Source organism: Rhinolophus ferrumequinum, chromosome 24 (genome assembly GCF_004115265.2).
Source record: "Rhinolophus ferrumequinum isolate MPI-CBG mRhiFer1 chromosome 24, mRhiFer1_v1.p, whole genome shotgun sequence".
NCBI lineage: Eukaryota > Metazoa > Chordata > Mammalia > Chiroptera > Rhinolophidae > Rhinolophus > Rhinolophus ferrumequinum.
The window spans coordinates 35,320,962-35,338,793 of NC_046307.1; the positions used below are offsets into that span (position 1 = coordinate 35,320,962).

The following is a 17,832-nucleotide window of genomic DNA, read 5'->3' on the forward strand; positions in this document are numbered from 1 at the left end:
TTATTTCTCTGGCTAAAATTCAGGAGCCTTTGGTCTTCGCCAGTAGCAGAGTGAAAAGTGCCCTCCAGCCCCCCACTGCTCCTTCTTCATTTCCATCACCAGGTTTCTTCCTTCTTGTCCCAACTTGTTGCCACCTCCCTTCTCTCCACTGCTTCATTAATTGTCCACCTCCTCTGTCATTAACTGATCTCAAAAATGGCTCTTGTATTAATTGGGCTCACCACCTGAATTCCCTGTCTTTTTCTTGGGGAAATGAGAAATTGGCAAGTACCTCACTCTGTGTGCTAAACAAACCTATATGATGCCAAAAAGCAGGAAAGATATAGAAACGATTCAGAGGCACTTAATAGGCTGCTAGGTGCTCACAAAGGTTCTAAACACCCTTTGTGGATTATCTTAGTTAATCCTCCAATGCTCTTGTGAGGGGTCGTCATCACATCACTGCCATCATCATCACCACCATCACCACCACCATCATCACCATTACCACCACCATCATCACCATCACCATCACCACCACCACCATCATCACCATCACCACCACCACCATCATCACCATCACCATCACCACCACCACCATCACCATCACCATCACCACCACCACCATCATCACCATCACCATCACCACCACCACCATCATCACCATCACCATCATCACCACCATCACCACCATCATCACCACCACCATCACCATCATCACCACCACCACCACCATCACCACCATCATCACCACCACCACCACCATCATCACCATCACCATCACCACCACCACCATCACCATCACCATCACCACCACCACCATCATCACCATCACCATCACCACCACCACCATCATCACCATCACCATCATCACCACCACCACCACCATCACCACCATCATCACCACCACCACCACCATCATCACCATCACCATCACCATCACCACCACCACCATCATCACCATCACCATCATCACCACCATCACCATCATCACCATCACCATCATTATCACCATCATCATGGCCACTTTTTAAACAAAGAAGACAGAGCACAGAGAGGTTGGTATCTTGCCTAAAGTCAGTTAGCAAGTACATAAAGTGAGTAATCTTCAGTACACAGCTTAATGAATATATATATAGATATAGATATAGATATATATAGATATATATATCTATATCTATATATATAGAGATATAGATATATATATCTATATCTATATATAGATATATATCTCTCCAGGTAACTAGATGAAGATCTAAAACATTCCCAGCACCCAGAAAATTCCCCTAATTTTTTTCCCAGCCAATACGTCCCTTACAGGTATCTACAGTTTCTAAGTTTCTACCATGATTAGCTTTGCCTGATCTTGAACATCCTATAAACGGAGCAGTATGTGCTCTTCAAAGCCCACGTTTTAACCAATTCACTCTGGCCCAATGAGTAGGGAAGGTAGGTTTGGTGGTTGGTGACACCTGTCATCAAACCATGGTTTGGAAAGAATGGGGCTCATTTTTAAAATCTGAGCCACTGACCAGTTCCCAACCAGGTACTGCATGCAGACACAAGCACAGCTATCTGTGGCACCTAAATTGAATTGTTGGCATCGATTTGTGCCACCCTGTCACAAAATGAAACTGAGAAAAGTAAATTTAGGTGTCTCTCTGAAGCCTTTAATACCCAAGAAAGCCAGAGAGTTCGTGCAGGTTGAAGACAGAGTCACTTGCATACCAAGCTACAGGGAACAAAAGGCACGAAAATTGAACAAAATCCTTCCATCCAGATTCTCCATAAGCTGCACAGTTTACAAAGATCAAAGAGGAACATAAATGAAATATACACCCTCGCATTTCTAGAGCCCTTCCTTCCTTAGGAGAGCAATGCAGTGACTCAGGCAGCCTTCCCCGGCAGAAAAGAGGTGCATATCTCAGCCAACTTTGAAATATCCAGATGTTTACTGTGTCCTCTGTAGCCTCTCCATTGACCGGTGGCCTCCTCTCCCCAAGCTTTACTAATAAGTGTTCAGTTAAGGTGCTGAGGTTAAATCTCTTGACTGTTTAGGAGTTCCCTTAAAAACCCAGCAGAACAAGCTAGGAGGGGCTAGAAACAGCTGACACAAACGTGCAGCCAGCCCAGAAGGTAGGTGCCACCTTGTGCCAATGGTCAACAGCTGAGTGGGGCTTGACTCTCCGGGGTAAATAGTATGGGCCTCCGCAGCCTACACTGATCGCAGAGAATGGATTCCCAGGCATCTTGTTTCTCAGGTGGATTCCTTTTCAGATGCTCATTTCAACCAGCCATATTCTTTCCCAGCTGTAGGAGTAGACAGAAGTGAGTCATCTCATGGCCACCCATACTTTTCCCTATTGATGTGGGTCCACTGTCCTGTCTTTAGACTTTCTTTGGGAAGTTCATGTCTCCTCCTTCTGATAATGAAGAAGACAAAGGGTGATGACTTCATTGGTTGCCTTTTCCTATCTTTTATCCAAAGCTGCTACTTAGCCATTTGGAAAACTTACTTAGCTTCTTTGAGCAGCAGTTTCCAACTTCTATAGGATGCGTGATGTCATCATGGGGATAAGGCAAGTTTACGGAGAACTCATGTACCAGGCACTGTTCCAAGCGCTGTACGTGTGTAAGTGCTTTAGTCCTCCCAACAACACTTTCTAACATCATCGTCTTCGTTTTGTACATGAGGAAACTGAGGCACACAGCACTTCATTGTCCAAAGTCAGCAAATCAACAGTATCTGTTCTGAGCTTAAACCCAGATACCCTAAACCAGAGTCTGCAGCTTAAGGGTTACAGTATTCTGCTTTGTAGGGTTGCCATGAGAATTTAAACTAAGAATATATGTACTGTAAATGCTGTTCAATCTATAGCACTTACTATTAATATCAATTGTTATTATCACTACCTGGAAACGTAGCGTTCTTGCCAAGATTCAACCTACTATATAGCACATAACAGTGAAGGTCTCTAATAAGGGGATATTAATTTCATGTATTTTCATGTCCAGTTTTTATAAACTGGAAAAGCTGAAAATTTCAGGGAGTTTCTGATAGTAATACCTACATTTCACTGTACACATACTATATGCCAGGCTGATAAGCTATACATCAGTTTATTTACTCTCCATCACTTAACGCTACGATATATACACTATTATAGCTCAGTTTTAAAGGCAAACAAATGGAGATTCAGCAAGATTGGCTACCTTTTTAAGCTCACACAGCTAGGAACTCGAGCTTCAAACCCAAATTCATCTGATTCCAGAGGCCAGGCTCTTACTTCTGATGCTGTGAGACTTTTTTTGGCTTTTTACCTTGGGAATTTGAATGCAAAAGATTCAATTTAGTATGAACCTGATTTCTGCTTCACATGCCAGAACTATTAAGGAAGATTCTCTTTGATTTTCTTTATCAAAAGGAATATAAAGGATGTCTTCTGTACAGTTCCCAGAAAGTTTCTCCACGGCCATATTTCTCTAAAATGGCCATTACAATTAGCGCACGACATCTGCGTGTGGCATATAGCCAGATTCGCCTGTGTTCTGACAGAAAGTCCTGAGATGAGTCTTCATGGCCACATCACACAGAGTGATGTAACCGAGGACATGTCAGGCAGGTACAGGACACCACCGCGGTGGGCTGGTCACGAAGGCCTGGGTCCTTTCCTATAACTGCTGAGTCAGAACTGGGCCCTGCTGGAGGACTCAGCAAACCTCTCTCACCACCCTTTCCCCCACCCTCGCATGGGGGAAACCAACCCGACAAACACATAAGTAGGCAGATAAACAAAGAAAGAAATTGTGCAGTGTCATAAGAGGACTGTGACACGTTCGTGCTCCTGTGGAATGGAGACATCGGCAGCCTCTCGGGTCCTGAACTGGCAATTCCATACAGTTTGAGTGCCGACTTGATTGTTTGCAAGATAACAGCAAGATTGTCAGTGACAGGGTAATTTACTGAAGATTGCGTGTCAGACTCCATGCGAGGGGCTTGCTGGCATAAAGATGCGATTCTCATGACTGACAGGCCACGGGGAGACGGGAGTGCCAATTGAAAGTTCGCAGTATCATCTGGAAGTGTTCAGCTGCAGCAGCCCATAATCACGCAACATGATGAGGTCATTATAGGCATCACGTATGCTCACGCTTAATAACGGATAGGACCCCAAATGTGCCATCTCTGGAACAGGTAGATGTGAATACGTAGGAGGAAATCATTTATATGCTTATTTTTTTCTCTCTTTTTTAGCGTTTGCCATCTGCTGTTGCTGATGTGTTTATAGGACATCTCTTGCCAGACAGGCCCTTGAATCAAAAGCCCAGAATCAACAAAACAGTGGGGAAATTTGAGGTCCACACTTTCGAAACACTCACAAGGCCAGAACAAGTGGCAGACTAGAGGGAGGGAAATGTTCAGTGCTTAATAGGAAAACTGTCTTAACTTATTATTTGAGCCCGCTGAGGTCCTCAAGCTGGTGATATGGAGTGGGTGGTAAATGGGTTGGGGAAGGGAGGGGCATATTTCCAGCTTCGGGAGGAAAGGCCACTAGAGATGGATGAGACTCCTAACGGGAAGAGGCCGGCGGCCTTGAAGAAATCTAGAGCGCTAATTACAGTGGGTTTCTTCTCACCTGAGATGTTCCTGCAGCCGCTGAATGAAGCACTGCCAACATTTCTCAGCGGGACATTTTTAAATCCCACGCAAGCATTCGTGCTAGATTCCGTCTGTCTAGTGAAGGCTATCCTTGGCAGGCGATGTTAAAGGCAGAATGCTATGCTTTCTTTTCTTTTTCTTATTCTGCCGAGGGACCTGGGACCCACCGGCCAATCAGAACGTGGACTGGAACCATGCTTTAGCATCATCCTGCTGCTGATAAAATTCTACTGAGCCATTTCTCGGATCTGAGATTTGCTGGGCTCTTGGGGGTACCCAATTGAGCTGACATATCGGGCTGAGGTGTTTGGACTTGGAAAGTCTAAATTTAAAGCATGTGTGCCTGCTCACCCTCCTGCGTCTGCATTTCTAGCAAATTTTGTAAAGCTAAATGTGTTGTGAGGTACACAAGCAACATTTGCCCATGTGGAAAATGAGAGGCTAGTTTTAGTCATTTAAAGCCAGGCAAAATACGCAACCTCCTAATTTGTTTATTTGCTAAAAAAGAAAGTAACGCATTAAAATAATTGTACATTAATTGCTAAATTACAGTGGAACTTTGGTGAAATTACATATTTCAATTTCATTAGCAGAACCAAACGAGAAGTGTAATGCCAAAAAATTACACTGTAGTAAATTTAAAGCACACAGCCCGGCCTCTGATGCAGCATTCCACTACAAGTGTTTGTCAAGTCCCAGCCCAGGGTTTGAGTGCCTGTTTCTATAATGCTCATTAGGGCTCAAAAATGCCTTGCTATCCAATCCAGGAGGTACAAGCTAGTTAGTCTCCAAACTTCTCCACTGTGCGTTCAGTCAATTCCCAGCAGAGTGAATAAGGGTTGGCTAACTAATCCATTCTAATGGGGAAGTCCAAGGAGCATACACTGCCCTAAGTATGCCCTTCCTCAGCCCTAACAGGCCGGGGAGGAATGGGGAACAGTCATTTATTCATTCAACAAACCTGTATTGAGTACCCAAATCTGTGCTTGGCCCTAAGTGAGGCGTGGATATAGAAGCAAATAAGACACTGCGCTGCTCTTCAAAGAGCTCATTTTCCAAACAGGAAGAAATCATACAGAGATAATTAATTCTAAAACAAGGAAGTTGGCATTAACAACTGTTTCTCAAATTTATGGCGCATTAGAATTACCTGAAAATCATGTTGAAAATGAGGATTCCAGGACCTGCTCCTGGAGGCGCTGGCTGAGGAGGTCTGGGCCAGGCCCTTGAGTCTCACAGGATATTGACGCAGACCTGTTCTCTGAGAATCTCTGATTCAGGGATACGCCAAACAGGAGTACCTCACCCAGCCAGGGCCTCATCAGGAATGCTTCAGGATGTGAAAGGATGAGTCATCTCTGTTTCCCCCACTCTGTTGTCAGCTCCTTATGGACAGACACCATCGTTCTTTGTTCTTTCTTCCCTGTTTTTTTCCCCAAAATATGGATGGCATTCAAACATTTGTTGACTTGTAGATGAGCAAGAAGGAATCAGCCCCGGAAAGGGATGGAAGGTCAGGAATCTAGGGAAGTAAAGTAGGATGTTCAAGGTCCTGCATCTATGTGGCCAAGTAGCACCAGAAGCACTTGGGTGAACTCATGGCTGAATTTCAGGGTGCTCAAGCCAAAGCCCTTTCTCCACATTTCCTGGAAAATGCAAAACTCACCACACCTGCTTCTCCACCTGGTCAGCCGTACCCTCCCTGGATCCGAGGGAGCAGGGATAGAGTGCTTTCCTCCATTACAGAGCGAGCTGAGGAACGCCATGCATTCTGACTACCTGTGCACCCCTTAGCACAGGCCACGGAGAACTGGCTACCAGTAAGTTTTTGTGCTGTGCTGTTTAGAAGCAAAGTGTTTGTTTTCACTTCCAACCATTCAGATAATTGTTGCTCATAATAGCAAAAGTAGAAATTCCAGAAAAGAAAAATACAGCAAGAGAAACACCCTAATCTGCTACTCAGAATAACCATTTTGTCAGCATTTTAAATGACTTGCTTTCAGCCTTTTATTTTCTAGGCGTATCTATTGGAATTGCACTAGGGTCGTTGTGTGCAACCTGCCACGTTGGGCCCTTGGGAAGGGTTGATGGTGCAAAGGACAAAGGCGTTAGCCTCTCTGCACGGCTGTGTGCCACGGAACCCGCTAACCCTGCCTCTGCCTCTGCCCTTCCAGACGGCCTGGTGGATTGCCTGGACCCGGACTGCTGCCTGCAGTCGGCCTGTCAGAACAGCCTGCTCTGCCGGGGGTCTCGGGATCCCCTGGACATCATCCAGCAGGGCCAGACGGACTTGCCCGCAGTGAAGTCTTTCTACGACCGCATCAAGCTCTTGGCAGGCAAAGACAGCACCCACATCATTCCTGGAGACAACCCCTTCAACAGCAGGTGGGTGCTCTCCGTCCCTGCAGGCCACTGAGGCCACGGGTGCCCTTCCTCTCAAAGCAGCAGGAAGTGCTCCTGGGTTTTCCAGGGGCCCCGTTGGCCTGGAAACTACGCCCAGGGGGTAGGTCCCAGCTCAGGTTCCTCTCTGTGGCTCAAGGTGCAGAGCAGAGTGCTGGTCTCTCTGTGGAATTTGGTCATCTCGAACCCAGAACCTGCTGGAGAGACCTGTTGACTGCCTGGTTTTTAGATCATTTTTACGCGCTATTATTTTTGACATTATTGTTAATATTTTAGCACCTGTTCTATTTCAGCCATGACACCCCCTAGCTAGGTCATATTAGGCAAGTTAAATAACCTCATAAATTTAATTTTCTTGACGGGTAAAATTAGAGTAATATGTGTAGAATATACAACATGCAGTAATATCATTATTTTAATACAAGAACCCCTCAAAAAATAAAAGAAACCATAGATCTCTAACCGAAAAAGTATTTCTTCTACTTGTTAAATCCTAGTTCTGGGACATGGATTCTGTGGGTATGTTTTTTTTTTAATTATGAACATAATTCCTATTACCAGAGACTCATGGCCAGCCCTTGTACTAGGTCAGACTCTTTTAGGTTTGGTTTGCATATAGTTTGCTTGTACTGTGAATGCGTCTTTCAAAGGCCCGTGCTCGGTTTCAGTCAGCTTTCTGTTAACATTTCAGTCTTTCTGCCCTAGATCAGTCATTTCCTGATATTCCCCTTTTCATATTCTTTCTCGACCTGTTCCTTAAAACTTCATCTTATCCTTCCCACCAGTGATTACCACTTCCATGAGCCCTTGAGCCAAGACGCAGGAGAGCGGGCAGGGCCTCCAGAATATTTGGTGGACTGTACTAGCCCTGAGATCTGTGCAAAAGAAACTTGCTTTCGAGAAAGCCTTCTCTGAAATTTTGAAGGTAGCAATTAATAGCACCACCCAAATGAGCCCACACTCAAGCGCATTAGGGATACATAATTCAGAAACACAAAATGTTACTCTAAGACATAGGTTGAAGTTCACCAAGCATGTGAATTGCAGTGCATGATTGTCTGACAAATAATGAAGGCCAAAGCTAGAGTGAAAAAAAAGAACTTCATCCAAGACTTCTAAGAAGGCATTTCCTCTAGATAATGGCATACAAAAATAACTAAAATGCCTTGACTCCACCACTATAATTTATAGAGCAGCTCTCACTATCTAGATAATGTGATAATTGTTACACATCAATAATCATAAATAGAAATGAACTGATAGCGTGTCTTAGCTGAATCTTTTCTGCAAATTGACTGCCTCGAAAGGATAGGAAGCCAGAAGCAATGAAGAATTAGAAAACTAGGGGATAGAAATCATAGGGAGCCCAGCTCCTTTTATTCCTATGGAGCTCTGCAAAGTCTCATGCTTCAAGAATGATTTAAAAGAAATAACAGGTGTATAAGAAAGAAGGGGGGGGAACCCCCACCACGGGTGTACTCTCAATTTTGTTTTCTCATCACAAGCACTTTGTACCTTGTGGTCATCAACACACATCATTGATTTTAAAATCGTGTCTGGGAAGACCTGAAAGAAGTCTTAGTCTGAGCCAAGATAAGGAAAGGAAATTGAACAAAAGAATTATTTGCATAAATTAGTTTTCCACTTTCAAAAAGACTCTTAGCATTGTGGTTGGAACCAGCTAAAAATGGGATTCATTTGTTAGGCAGCCAGTAGCAGACAATTAGAGCTGTCAGTGGAACAGTCTAAACCCTCCCGAGATCACCCAAGGCTTGAACAGTTGGGGGTATTGCTAATCAAAACAGGGACTTGGAGAAAGCATCCCTCCAGTATGGGAGTCACCTGGGATTGCAGAATTAAGTGCCTTCCAAAAATCGAGCAGGGTTGGACAGGATTCTGGCAAAGAACAGGTCAGCTTGATTACCTAGTCCAGAAATTGGGAGCGTGTCCAGGAACAGGGAAGCTTGGGAACCTCTCTGCCTTCGCCACATTGGCCAGGGGCTTGAAGGCAAACAATACAGCTGCAGAACTGCCTGGTAGGCTGGGGGCTCGGTGCAGAAAATGACACTTCTCATGAGCACATTTCCCCAGGAAGGCGAGAGACTTCAGGTGAGATGAGGCAGAGGCGTTCTCCCTCCATGGATTTTGAGTGGAATATTGTGTCATCTCTGTTGCTTTATGAGATTTCCCAGAAGTGCCTAGTCGGATATGGGCATTCCTGGAAAAATTCTATATGCTGTGATCTGGAGAGAGGGGAGCTTTCTTTGACAGTGGAAAAAACGTTGAGTGGGATTTCAACCACCTCCCCTGCTGTCAAGATAGCAGGAACTTGATGTAAGAGAAATATATAATTACATGGAATCCAGAATCCAAGATAGTTCTACCAGATATACATATATATATATATATATACACACATATATATATATATATATATATATATATATATATATATATATCTCCAATATTCTGTTGTCCTCAAGCTGTCATGGATTGTGAGAAATTTGGCTCTTAAGGGCAGTCAAAAACAATGCATGTAAATGTCCCAGCCTCGTAACCACCCTCTGTGTGCTCCCCTCCACTCCCTCTGACACCCCAGCCTGGAGAGAAGGGGAGCTTTGCCTTCCTCCAAAGCCAAGAAAAGAAATGAGTAACCAGATGGGGAAGCTCTCGCCCAAGTATAATACTCTCTGTGCCAGACGAAGGCACAAACACGAGTGTTGAAGGGCAGCCTGACACTGGGCCAAGCAAGGCACACAAGGTCTAGAAATGCAGCGAGGCAAAGGGGAGAGGAAACGTGCACAGGGGACCTCAGTGCCCAGCCAAATGCCGGGAGATGTGCCCCTGCGTTTCACCCCGGCACGTCACCAGTTCTGCTCGTCAGGAGAAGCAAACCCTGAGACGTGCCTGCTGCATGAGATAGGATCATGAGAGCCAGAAGTTAATGTGGGGGTCTTCTCCTTGCCTTAGCGGTAGATGAGGGTGGGGGTGGACAGTGGCCGTGGGAAAGGGGTACTCCATAGCCCTGCGTCCCTGTTCTCCTGTGTGCGGCTCAAAGACCCCTTTCCTTTTCTCTCAGCTTGGTTTCCCTAATTCGAGGCCAAGTAGTAACTACAGATGGGACTCCCCTGGTTGGTGTGAACGTGTCTTTTGTCAAGTACCCAAAATACGGCTACACCATCACTCGCCAAGATGGCACGTAAGTAGACTTGTGGGGCTCTACCTACTCAGGACTTGGGGTACAGACAGAGCCAAATGGTGCTATTGGCCTGAAACCACGTGGCTTCCTGAAACCTTGTGGACCAGACTGCCCATTCGGCCAGACCTCTAGTGAGGATTCCCCCAGAGATAGCTTTCGCTTTTTGTTATGGTATAAAAAATAAAAATAAATAGAACGGCCCATCTCTCCAAGGCTGTCGGCAGCCACTATCCTCTTTTTTCCATGTCAGGTAAATGCTTTTCTCTGCCTGTGTTGGGGGTGAGGGCGGGGCAGGGGGTTGGATTCTAGAAAGAAGAGAAAGCAGCTCTTGGAAACTCACTCCTATTTTAAATCAAAGGCGGTGCAGGGTGACAGGGCGCCACATGACGTAGTGTCCTGTGGTGAACCCCTTCTGCTTTCATCTGTGGCTTTAGGAGTTGTGTTGTTTTCGCTCCTGTTTTGAGGAGGTGGGATGTAATCAGAGAAGTCTAATTAAATGCATTTAGCCATCACCCTGCTGTGTGAAGGAGGCAACCTTTCCCTATTATCTTCTGATTGGAAACACGCACCCGCGTAGCACCCACCAAGATGAAAGCTCTGTCATTTCCTTAATCCATTGGGCATGGAGTTGAAATTTAAAGAAAAAGATAAGAAGAAAAGAAGTCCATGGGAAGAGGAAAACACTCACCCACCCTGGGATGAAAACAAAACACAACTATTACATTCTATTCCAAATGAAAGAAGAAACTGTTGCTGTAAATCAGATGCAATACTTTTTCTAAAAAACTAGACTCCGGAAAATCATAGATGTTGCCATGTAGATAAGAACCGTGATTCTTGCCTTTCCCAGGTGAAGAGTCTGGCCTTAGTCTTCAATGTCCTAAGGTAGCCTTGCAGGTAATTTCAAAAATGACAGCCCGCAGTAGCCCTGTCCTCACGTTCCCACCTGTGCAACCCAGAAAAGATGTCTGATGCGTCACTTCACAGTGTCAGAATTCACTAAGTTGCTGATGCCTCACTGACACCTTTCTGTGGCCATATCTAATTATTTTAAAGCGCGAGGACTGTGTGCTCTACAGAGCCACTTTGGTCCTTCTCCATTCTTAGAATCCAGTGTTCTTGCCCTCCAAAGTCCCCTGACAACACAGGAGGACATTTGTGAGTCCTTGGCCTATGTCTGTCCCCACCTTATGCTGCCCCGTCCCTCTCAGCTGTGTTTTGACTAGTTGTGGCCCAAGTCCACATCCCGGATCATCTGTCCCACCTCCTGGACCGGCGATTCTTCAGCTTGTTCAGGTTGCAAAGCCCTGAAGTAACAGGACTTGTTTGGGAATGCTCCCACGAGCCCACAATCTGTTGTGTGGTGGTGGGTGTGTGCACCAGGCATCGATGATTTGACTCTCTTGTGCCATCCAGGAACAATCGCACTTCAGAACATTGGATTCTCTGCGGTATCTGATATAAAAGCATCCCTGGCTGCGTGCATGCCCCAAATGAATAGATTAATGTATTAGATTAATAGATTAATAATTAATAGATTATTAATAGATTAATACATAAAAAAATTAATGTAACAAGTACACTGTTGTACTGTGTACATTCTGCTATTCATCGTAATGTACTCCCATACTCTGTGTTCATTCATTTTATGTCCATTAAAAAACACCAAAGATGTTACCAAGATTGGGTGAAGCCAGTGGGTCTGCATATTTTCACTGAGTTTTTACTGTGATTCAGGCACTCTCTTTGCTGCTGGGGATTCTGGAATGAGCAAGACGACATCTCTGCCCTCAAAGTATTGAGATCCTGGTGGAGGAGGAAAGCTTAAAACTGAGAGACTTCTCTCCATGAACCTCCTTCGGTTCCGTTAATTGGAAAGAAGTACCTTTATTTTACTTTACTAGTAATACACCTCCAACCAGCTCTTGAGAAAAAAACAGGACTATAGTTTAAAAATGATTGTCAAAAATATCAGAAACAGAGCAAAATGGGTGAAGGTGGTCAAAAGGTACAAACTTCCAGTTATGAGAGAAATAAGTCCTGGGACATAATGTGCAGCAGTGACTATAATTAATAATGCTATATTGTGTATTTGAAAGTTGTGAGGAGAGTAGATCTTTAATGTTTTTATCACAAGGAAGAAAAAATTCTATAACTAGGTGTGGTGATGAAAGCTGGAGTTATTGTCCTGCTCATTTCACAATATGTACAAATAGCAAATCATGTGGTATACCTAAAACTAATATAATGTTGCATGTCAATTGTATCTCAAAAAAAAAAAAAAAGTTAAGGGTCCATGAAACAAAAAAACAAAACAAAAAAAAAAACAAAAATCAAAAGCAGCAAAGGCTGATGTGTCCTAGCATGGTCTCATTAAAACTCCACTTTTATTACCCTAGCACGATGCTAAGTGCTTTGCACGAGGAGGGGAAAACATTTTCTGTCAAGGGCCAGATAGGAAATATTTTAGGCTTTGCATGCCATATGGTTTGTGTTACAACTATTCAGCTCGGCCATTGTAGCACAGAAACAGCTGGAGAGGATAAGTAAACGAATGGGCATGGCTATATTCCAGTAAAACTTTTTTTAACCAAAAGCAGATGATGGGCCAGATTTAGCTGCTGGGCCTAGTTTGCTGAGCCCGGCTCTGCATTCATCAAGATATTGCATTCTCTCCGCCACACTGTGAAGTCGCTGTAATTATTCCCACTCCATAGATGAAGAAACTTGGGCTCAGAGAGGGTTAACAATTTGCCCACAGCCACACAACTAGTAAGTGGCTGAGTTTGCGTGCCAGCCAACCGGTCTGCCTCCAAAGACCACGCTGTTCTACACGCTCTTCCCCTCCCTCTGCCCTCAGGTGCAGAGGTCAGAGCACCTGCCTTGTCTGAAGGTGAGTTCACCCCTCTCAATGAGCCCACTCACCTCCTTTCCAGGTTCGACCTGATTGCCAATGGGGGTGCCTCCTTGACCTTGCACTTTGAGCGCGCTCCATTCATGAGCCAGGAGCGCACCGTGTGGCTGCCATGGAATAGCTTTTACGCCATGGACACCCTGGTGATGAAGACCGAGGAGAACTCCATCCCTAGCTGTGACCTCAGTGGCTTCATCCGACCGGATCCAATCATCATCTCCTCTCCATTGTCTACCTTCTTCAGTGCTGCTCCTGCGCAGAATCCCATCGTGCCTGAGACCCAGGTAGGAATGGCGGGTCCCAGGGTAGGTGTTCGCAATACTGCCTGGACCAAACCTAGCCGGCCAACTGCCTCCCACCACAGTTCTCCCTGGGGGGACCTGCAACCAGGACGAGGAGGCGGGACAAAAAGTAGGAATACTATAGAATGTATGGTCACTGAGGAGAAAACCGAATCTCTCCTAGACATTGTAGATGTTCCCACGTAGTCGTTCAAGACTTTGGCAGTCACCAGAGCTTTTAATCAAATAAAAACAATATACATATGTGCAACCCACCTGCAAATGGCCCTTTATTCCTGTTAGTCACCGAGATGCGTGAGAAGAGGCGCTTTAATGATCTATATCAGTGCTACAACAGAGGGCATATTACATCCTTGCCTCCCTGTTGCTTTATGCCAATTGTCGGTGGAAGTTGCAGGTTCATATAATTACAGCCTCTCGTGGCCTCCTTGCATGCAGCTAGCAATAAAGCCTGCTGTTCTTATTTACATCTTTTGCCAACAGTGTGGTTTTTAAAAAGAAACACAACAGTGACCAAGAATAATTATTAATCCAAAAATCATAACCTCAGCCCCTTCGCTCCATGATGTCGGATACAGTTTCGGTTGCTTTTCCGCCCCCACCCCCTCAGACTTGGGAAGTGGTTCTTGCACCCCATGCAAGGCATGCTGCTTTGGTGACAGTGGCAGCAGCAGGCAGCCTGGGGTGGCGAGGAGCCCGCCAGCCGGGGAGCATTTGATGCAGCGTGTCTACCGTGTTTCCTCTCCAGGTTCTCCATGAAGAAATCGAGCTCCCTGGTTCCAATGTGAAACTTCGCTACCTGAGCTCCAGGACCGCAGGCTACAAGTCGCTGCTGAAGATCACCATGACCCAGTCCACGGTGCCCTTGAACCTCATCAAGGTTCATCTGATGGTCGCTGTGGAAGGGCATCTTTTCCAGAAGTCATTCCAGGCCTCTTCCAACCTGGCCTACACCTTCATCTGGGACAAGACAGATGCATACGGCCAAAGGGTGTACGGACTCTCTGACGCCGTTGGTATGTTTCCGTTTCAGTCCCTTATTGATGCTTGGATTTAGTCATGCATTCATTTGACCAATATCTGTTGAGTTCCCAATATGTGCCAAGTACTATTCTAGTAGATAGAAATCCAGTGGTCAAAGAGATAGACAAGAGTCCACTTCCATGGACCTTCTATTCTAGTGGGGGATCGAGGTAATAAACACAGACTGGAAAATATCAAGCAGTGATAAGTACTAACACAAAAATAAAAATAAGTGGTATACACTTCGGGGGGAGCGGGAGGGACGAGCAAGTAATGGTGAAGTTGTTCAGGGAGGGCTCCCCATTGGGCAACATTTAAGCCGAGACTTGCATGACAAGCAACCACGTGAAAATTAGGAAAGGAGCGTTCTTTTCCTGGCAAAAAAGAAAGAAGAGTGACCTATGTTTGAAGGACAAAGAGAAGGCCAGTGTGGCTGGAATATAGTCGACAAAGAGAATATTCGAGATAGGGGAGAGGGGCGGGCAGGGTCTACGTCATGTTCTAGTGTGAGCACATGCAAATGATGCAGAAAGCACCGTGATGATCAGAAAATGGGGCTGGGTGAGCTCTGGAAACCACATACTATGCTTCAGGCTTTGCCTTTGTGGGAAGCACATGCCCCCCCACTTATGAAAGACCTCCATAAGAAAAGTGTCCTACTGTTATCTGTCTTTAAAGAGCTGTGAGCTCTAGATTAACATCAACCTACCCAGTATATTTTTCCTACTTGTGGAAAGCTGTCTGGGGTTCATTAAAACCCAGATTCTTGTATTTTTTTTTTTTAACCAATAGACTCGTGATTTTCAAGAACTATAATAAGTTACCAAAATAAGGAACCTGCAAACTCAGAAATTTTCACTGTAATTGGCAGGCAGTGTTTATCAGACACTCTTTGTACAGAACAGTGTGATAAATCCTTTGTCTTGGGTAAACTCTCAACCCTATCAAGTAAGGTTGATAAGCCCCATTGTGCAGTTGGAACAGGAGGGACAGGGCAAGCAATTGGCATGAAGTCACCCACCTAGTACGTTACACATGCTCAGGAAGTGGCCCTAGTGGTCTGCTTCATCAGCAGTTGGAGCTGGAACTTAATAAAGACAGTAATAAGTAGCTAGTACGTTTACTATAAACAGTGGCTAATCAAAAACGATCATACAACCTTTAGTCAATATCAAAATGATAGCCAGCATCCAAAAATAGACTGAATAATATAATGCACCCCATGGACTCCGGCTTCTACCGTTACCAACTCACGGTGAACCTTGTTTACTCTATCCCCTACTCCACTCCCCTGCCTCCCATAACTTTCTGAAGCAAGGTGCACACATCGCATCCTCTCATCCATAATATTTCCATATGTATGTCTAAAAAAACACTTTAAAAGCCTAGCAACAATATCATTATCACAACAACAAATATCACAAAACAACAATTTCCTAATGTCATCAAATGCCCATTATTGTTCAATAATTCGGTTGTCTTGTGAATATCATAAAATATTATTACTTTGTTTGAACCGGGAGCCTGATAAGATCTACCTTTTGCAATTGATTTAAATTTTTTAATCTGTGGTTTTTTTCCCCTTCCATCTCTAGCTCTCTTTTTTCTGTTTTATGATTTATTTGTTGAAGAAAATGTGTTGTTTGCCTGTAGAATTTCACAAAATCTGGTTTGTTTCTGATTGCACACCTGTGGCTGTTTCGTACTCCTCTGTTCTGTATCTCCGGTAAATTCATAGTTGGATCAGGAGGCTTTCTCGGGTTCAGGCTTGATTTTTATTTTTATTTTTTTTAACCGGTACACACTTTTTAAACTGAGGCGTAATTGACACAACATTGTATTAGTTTCAGGTGTACAACATCACGATTTGCTATTTCTATATTTGGAAATGATTAACACAGTAAGGCTAGTTAACATCTGTCACCATCCACCGTTACAAAAATTGTTTTTCTTTGATGAGAACTTTTAAGATTTATTCTCTTTTCAACTTTCAAGTGTGTAACAGTATTTTTAACTACAGCTGACGTGCTGTAAGTTACATCCCTGGGTATCGTTTGTTTTATAACTGGAAGTTTATGCCTTTTGACTCCCTTCACCCATTATATTCCCCACCCCCACCCCCACCTCTGGCACCCACCAATCTGTTCTCTGTGTCTATGAGCTTGTTTTGTTTTGTTGTTTGGTTTGGTTTAAGATTCTACATATAAGTGAAATCATACCGTACTTGCCTTTCTTTGTCTGACTTATTTCGATTACTATAATGCCCTCAAGGTCCATCCATGTTGTTGCAAATGGCAATATTTTGTATTTTTTATGGCTGACTAATATTCCATTCTACGTATGTACCACATCTTCATTCAGTCATCCACTGACAGACAATTAAGTTTTTTCCCTATCTTGGCTATTATAAAGCTGCAATGAATAGGAGGGTGTACGTATCTTTTTGAGTTAGTGTTTTTGTTTTCTTCAGATAGACACCCAGAAGTGGAATTTCCGGGTCATATGGGAGTGCATTTTTAATTTTGGGGGGAACCTCCATACTGTTTTCCATAAAAAGGCTGCACCAATTTTCATTCCCACAATACACAAGGGTTCCCTTTTCTCCACATCCTTTGCAACACTTGCTATTTCTTATCTTTTTAAGAATAGCCATTCTAATAGGTATGAGGCGATATTTCATTGTTGTTTTTATTTGCATTTCCCTGATGATTAGTGATGTTGAGCAGCTTTTCATGTACCTTTTGGCCATCTGTAAGTCTTCTTTGGGGAAATGTCTATTCAGATCCTCTGCCCATTTTTAATTGGATTTGGGGGGGGATTGCTATTGAATTGTGTGAGTTTATATATATTTTGGATATTAACCCCTTATCAGATACATGATTGTAAATATGTTCTCCTGTTCAGTAGATGGCTTTTTCATTTTGTTAATGGTTTCCTTTGCTGTGCAGCAGCTTTTTATTAATAGTTAGATGTAGTCCTACTTGTTAATATTTTTTCTTTTGTTGCCTTTGCTTTCGGTCAAAACCAAAAAATCATCACCAAGATCAATGTCAAGGAGCTTACCACCTGCTTTCTTCTGAGAGTTTTATGAATTCAGGTCTACATTCTCGTCTTTAATCCATTTTTAGTTAATTTTTGTGTGTGGTGTCAGACAGTTGTCCAGTCCAATTATTTTGCGTGTGGCTGTCCAGTTTTCCCAACACCATTTATTAAAGAGACTGTCCTTTCCCCAATGTATGTTCTTGGCTCCTTTGTCTCAAATTAATGGACCATATAGGCATGGGTTAATTTGTTTTTTTTCCAGTACCATGCTGTCTTGATTACTATAGCTTTATATTATAATATAGTTAGAAAT

The 17,832-nt window shown here is 43.9% G+C and overlaps 1 protein-coding gene across 3 annotated transcripts in view; it reads left to right on the forward strand.

Moving 5' to 3' along the window:
• TENM2 (teneurin transmembrane protein 2) overlaps positions 1-17,832 on the forward strand; it is a 1,147,948-nt gene that overhangs the window by 1,070,454 nt on the left and 59,662 nt on the right. For all 3 annotated transcript variants that reach the window (XM_033096732.1, XM_033096733.1, XM_033096735.1), the window contains 4 exons: positions 6,814-7,024; positions 10,119-10,238; positions 13,175-13,436; positions 14,203-14,470. In XM_033096732.1, the coding sequence (XP_032952623.1) occupies positions 6,814-7,024; positions 10,119-10,238; positions 13,175-13,436; positions 14,203-14,470 (861 nt within the window). The remainder of the gene's footprint in view (positions 1-6,813; positions 7,025-10,118; positions 10,239-13,174; positions 13,437-14,202; positions 14,471-17,832) is intronic.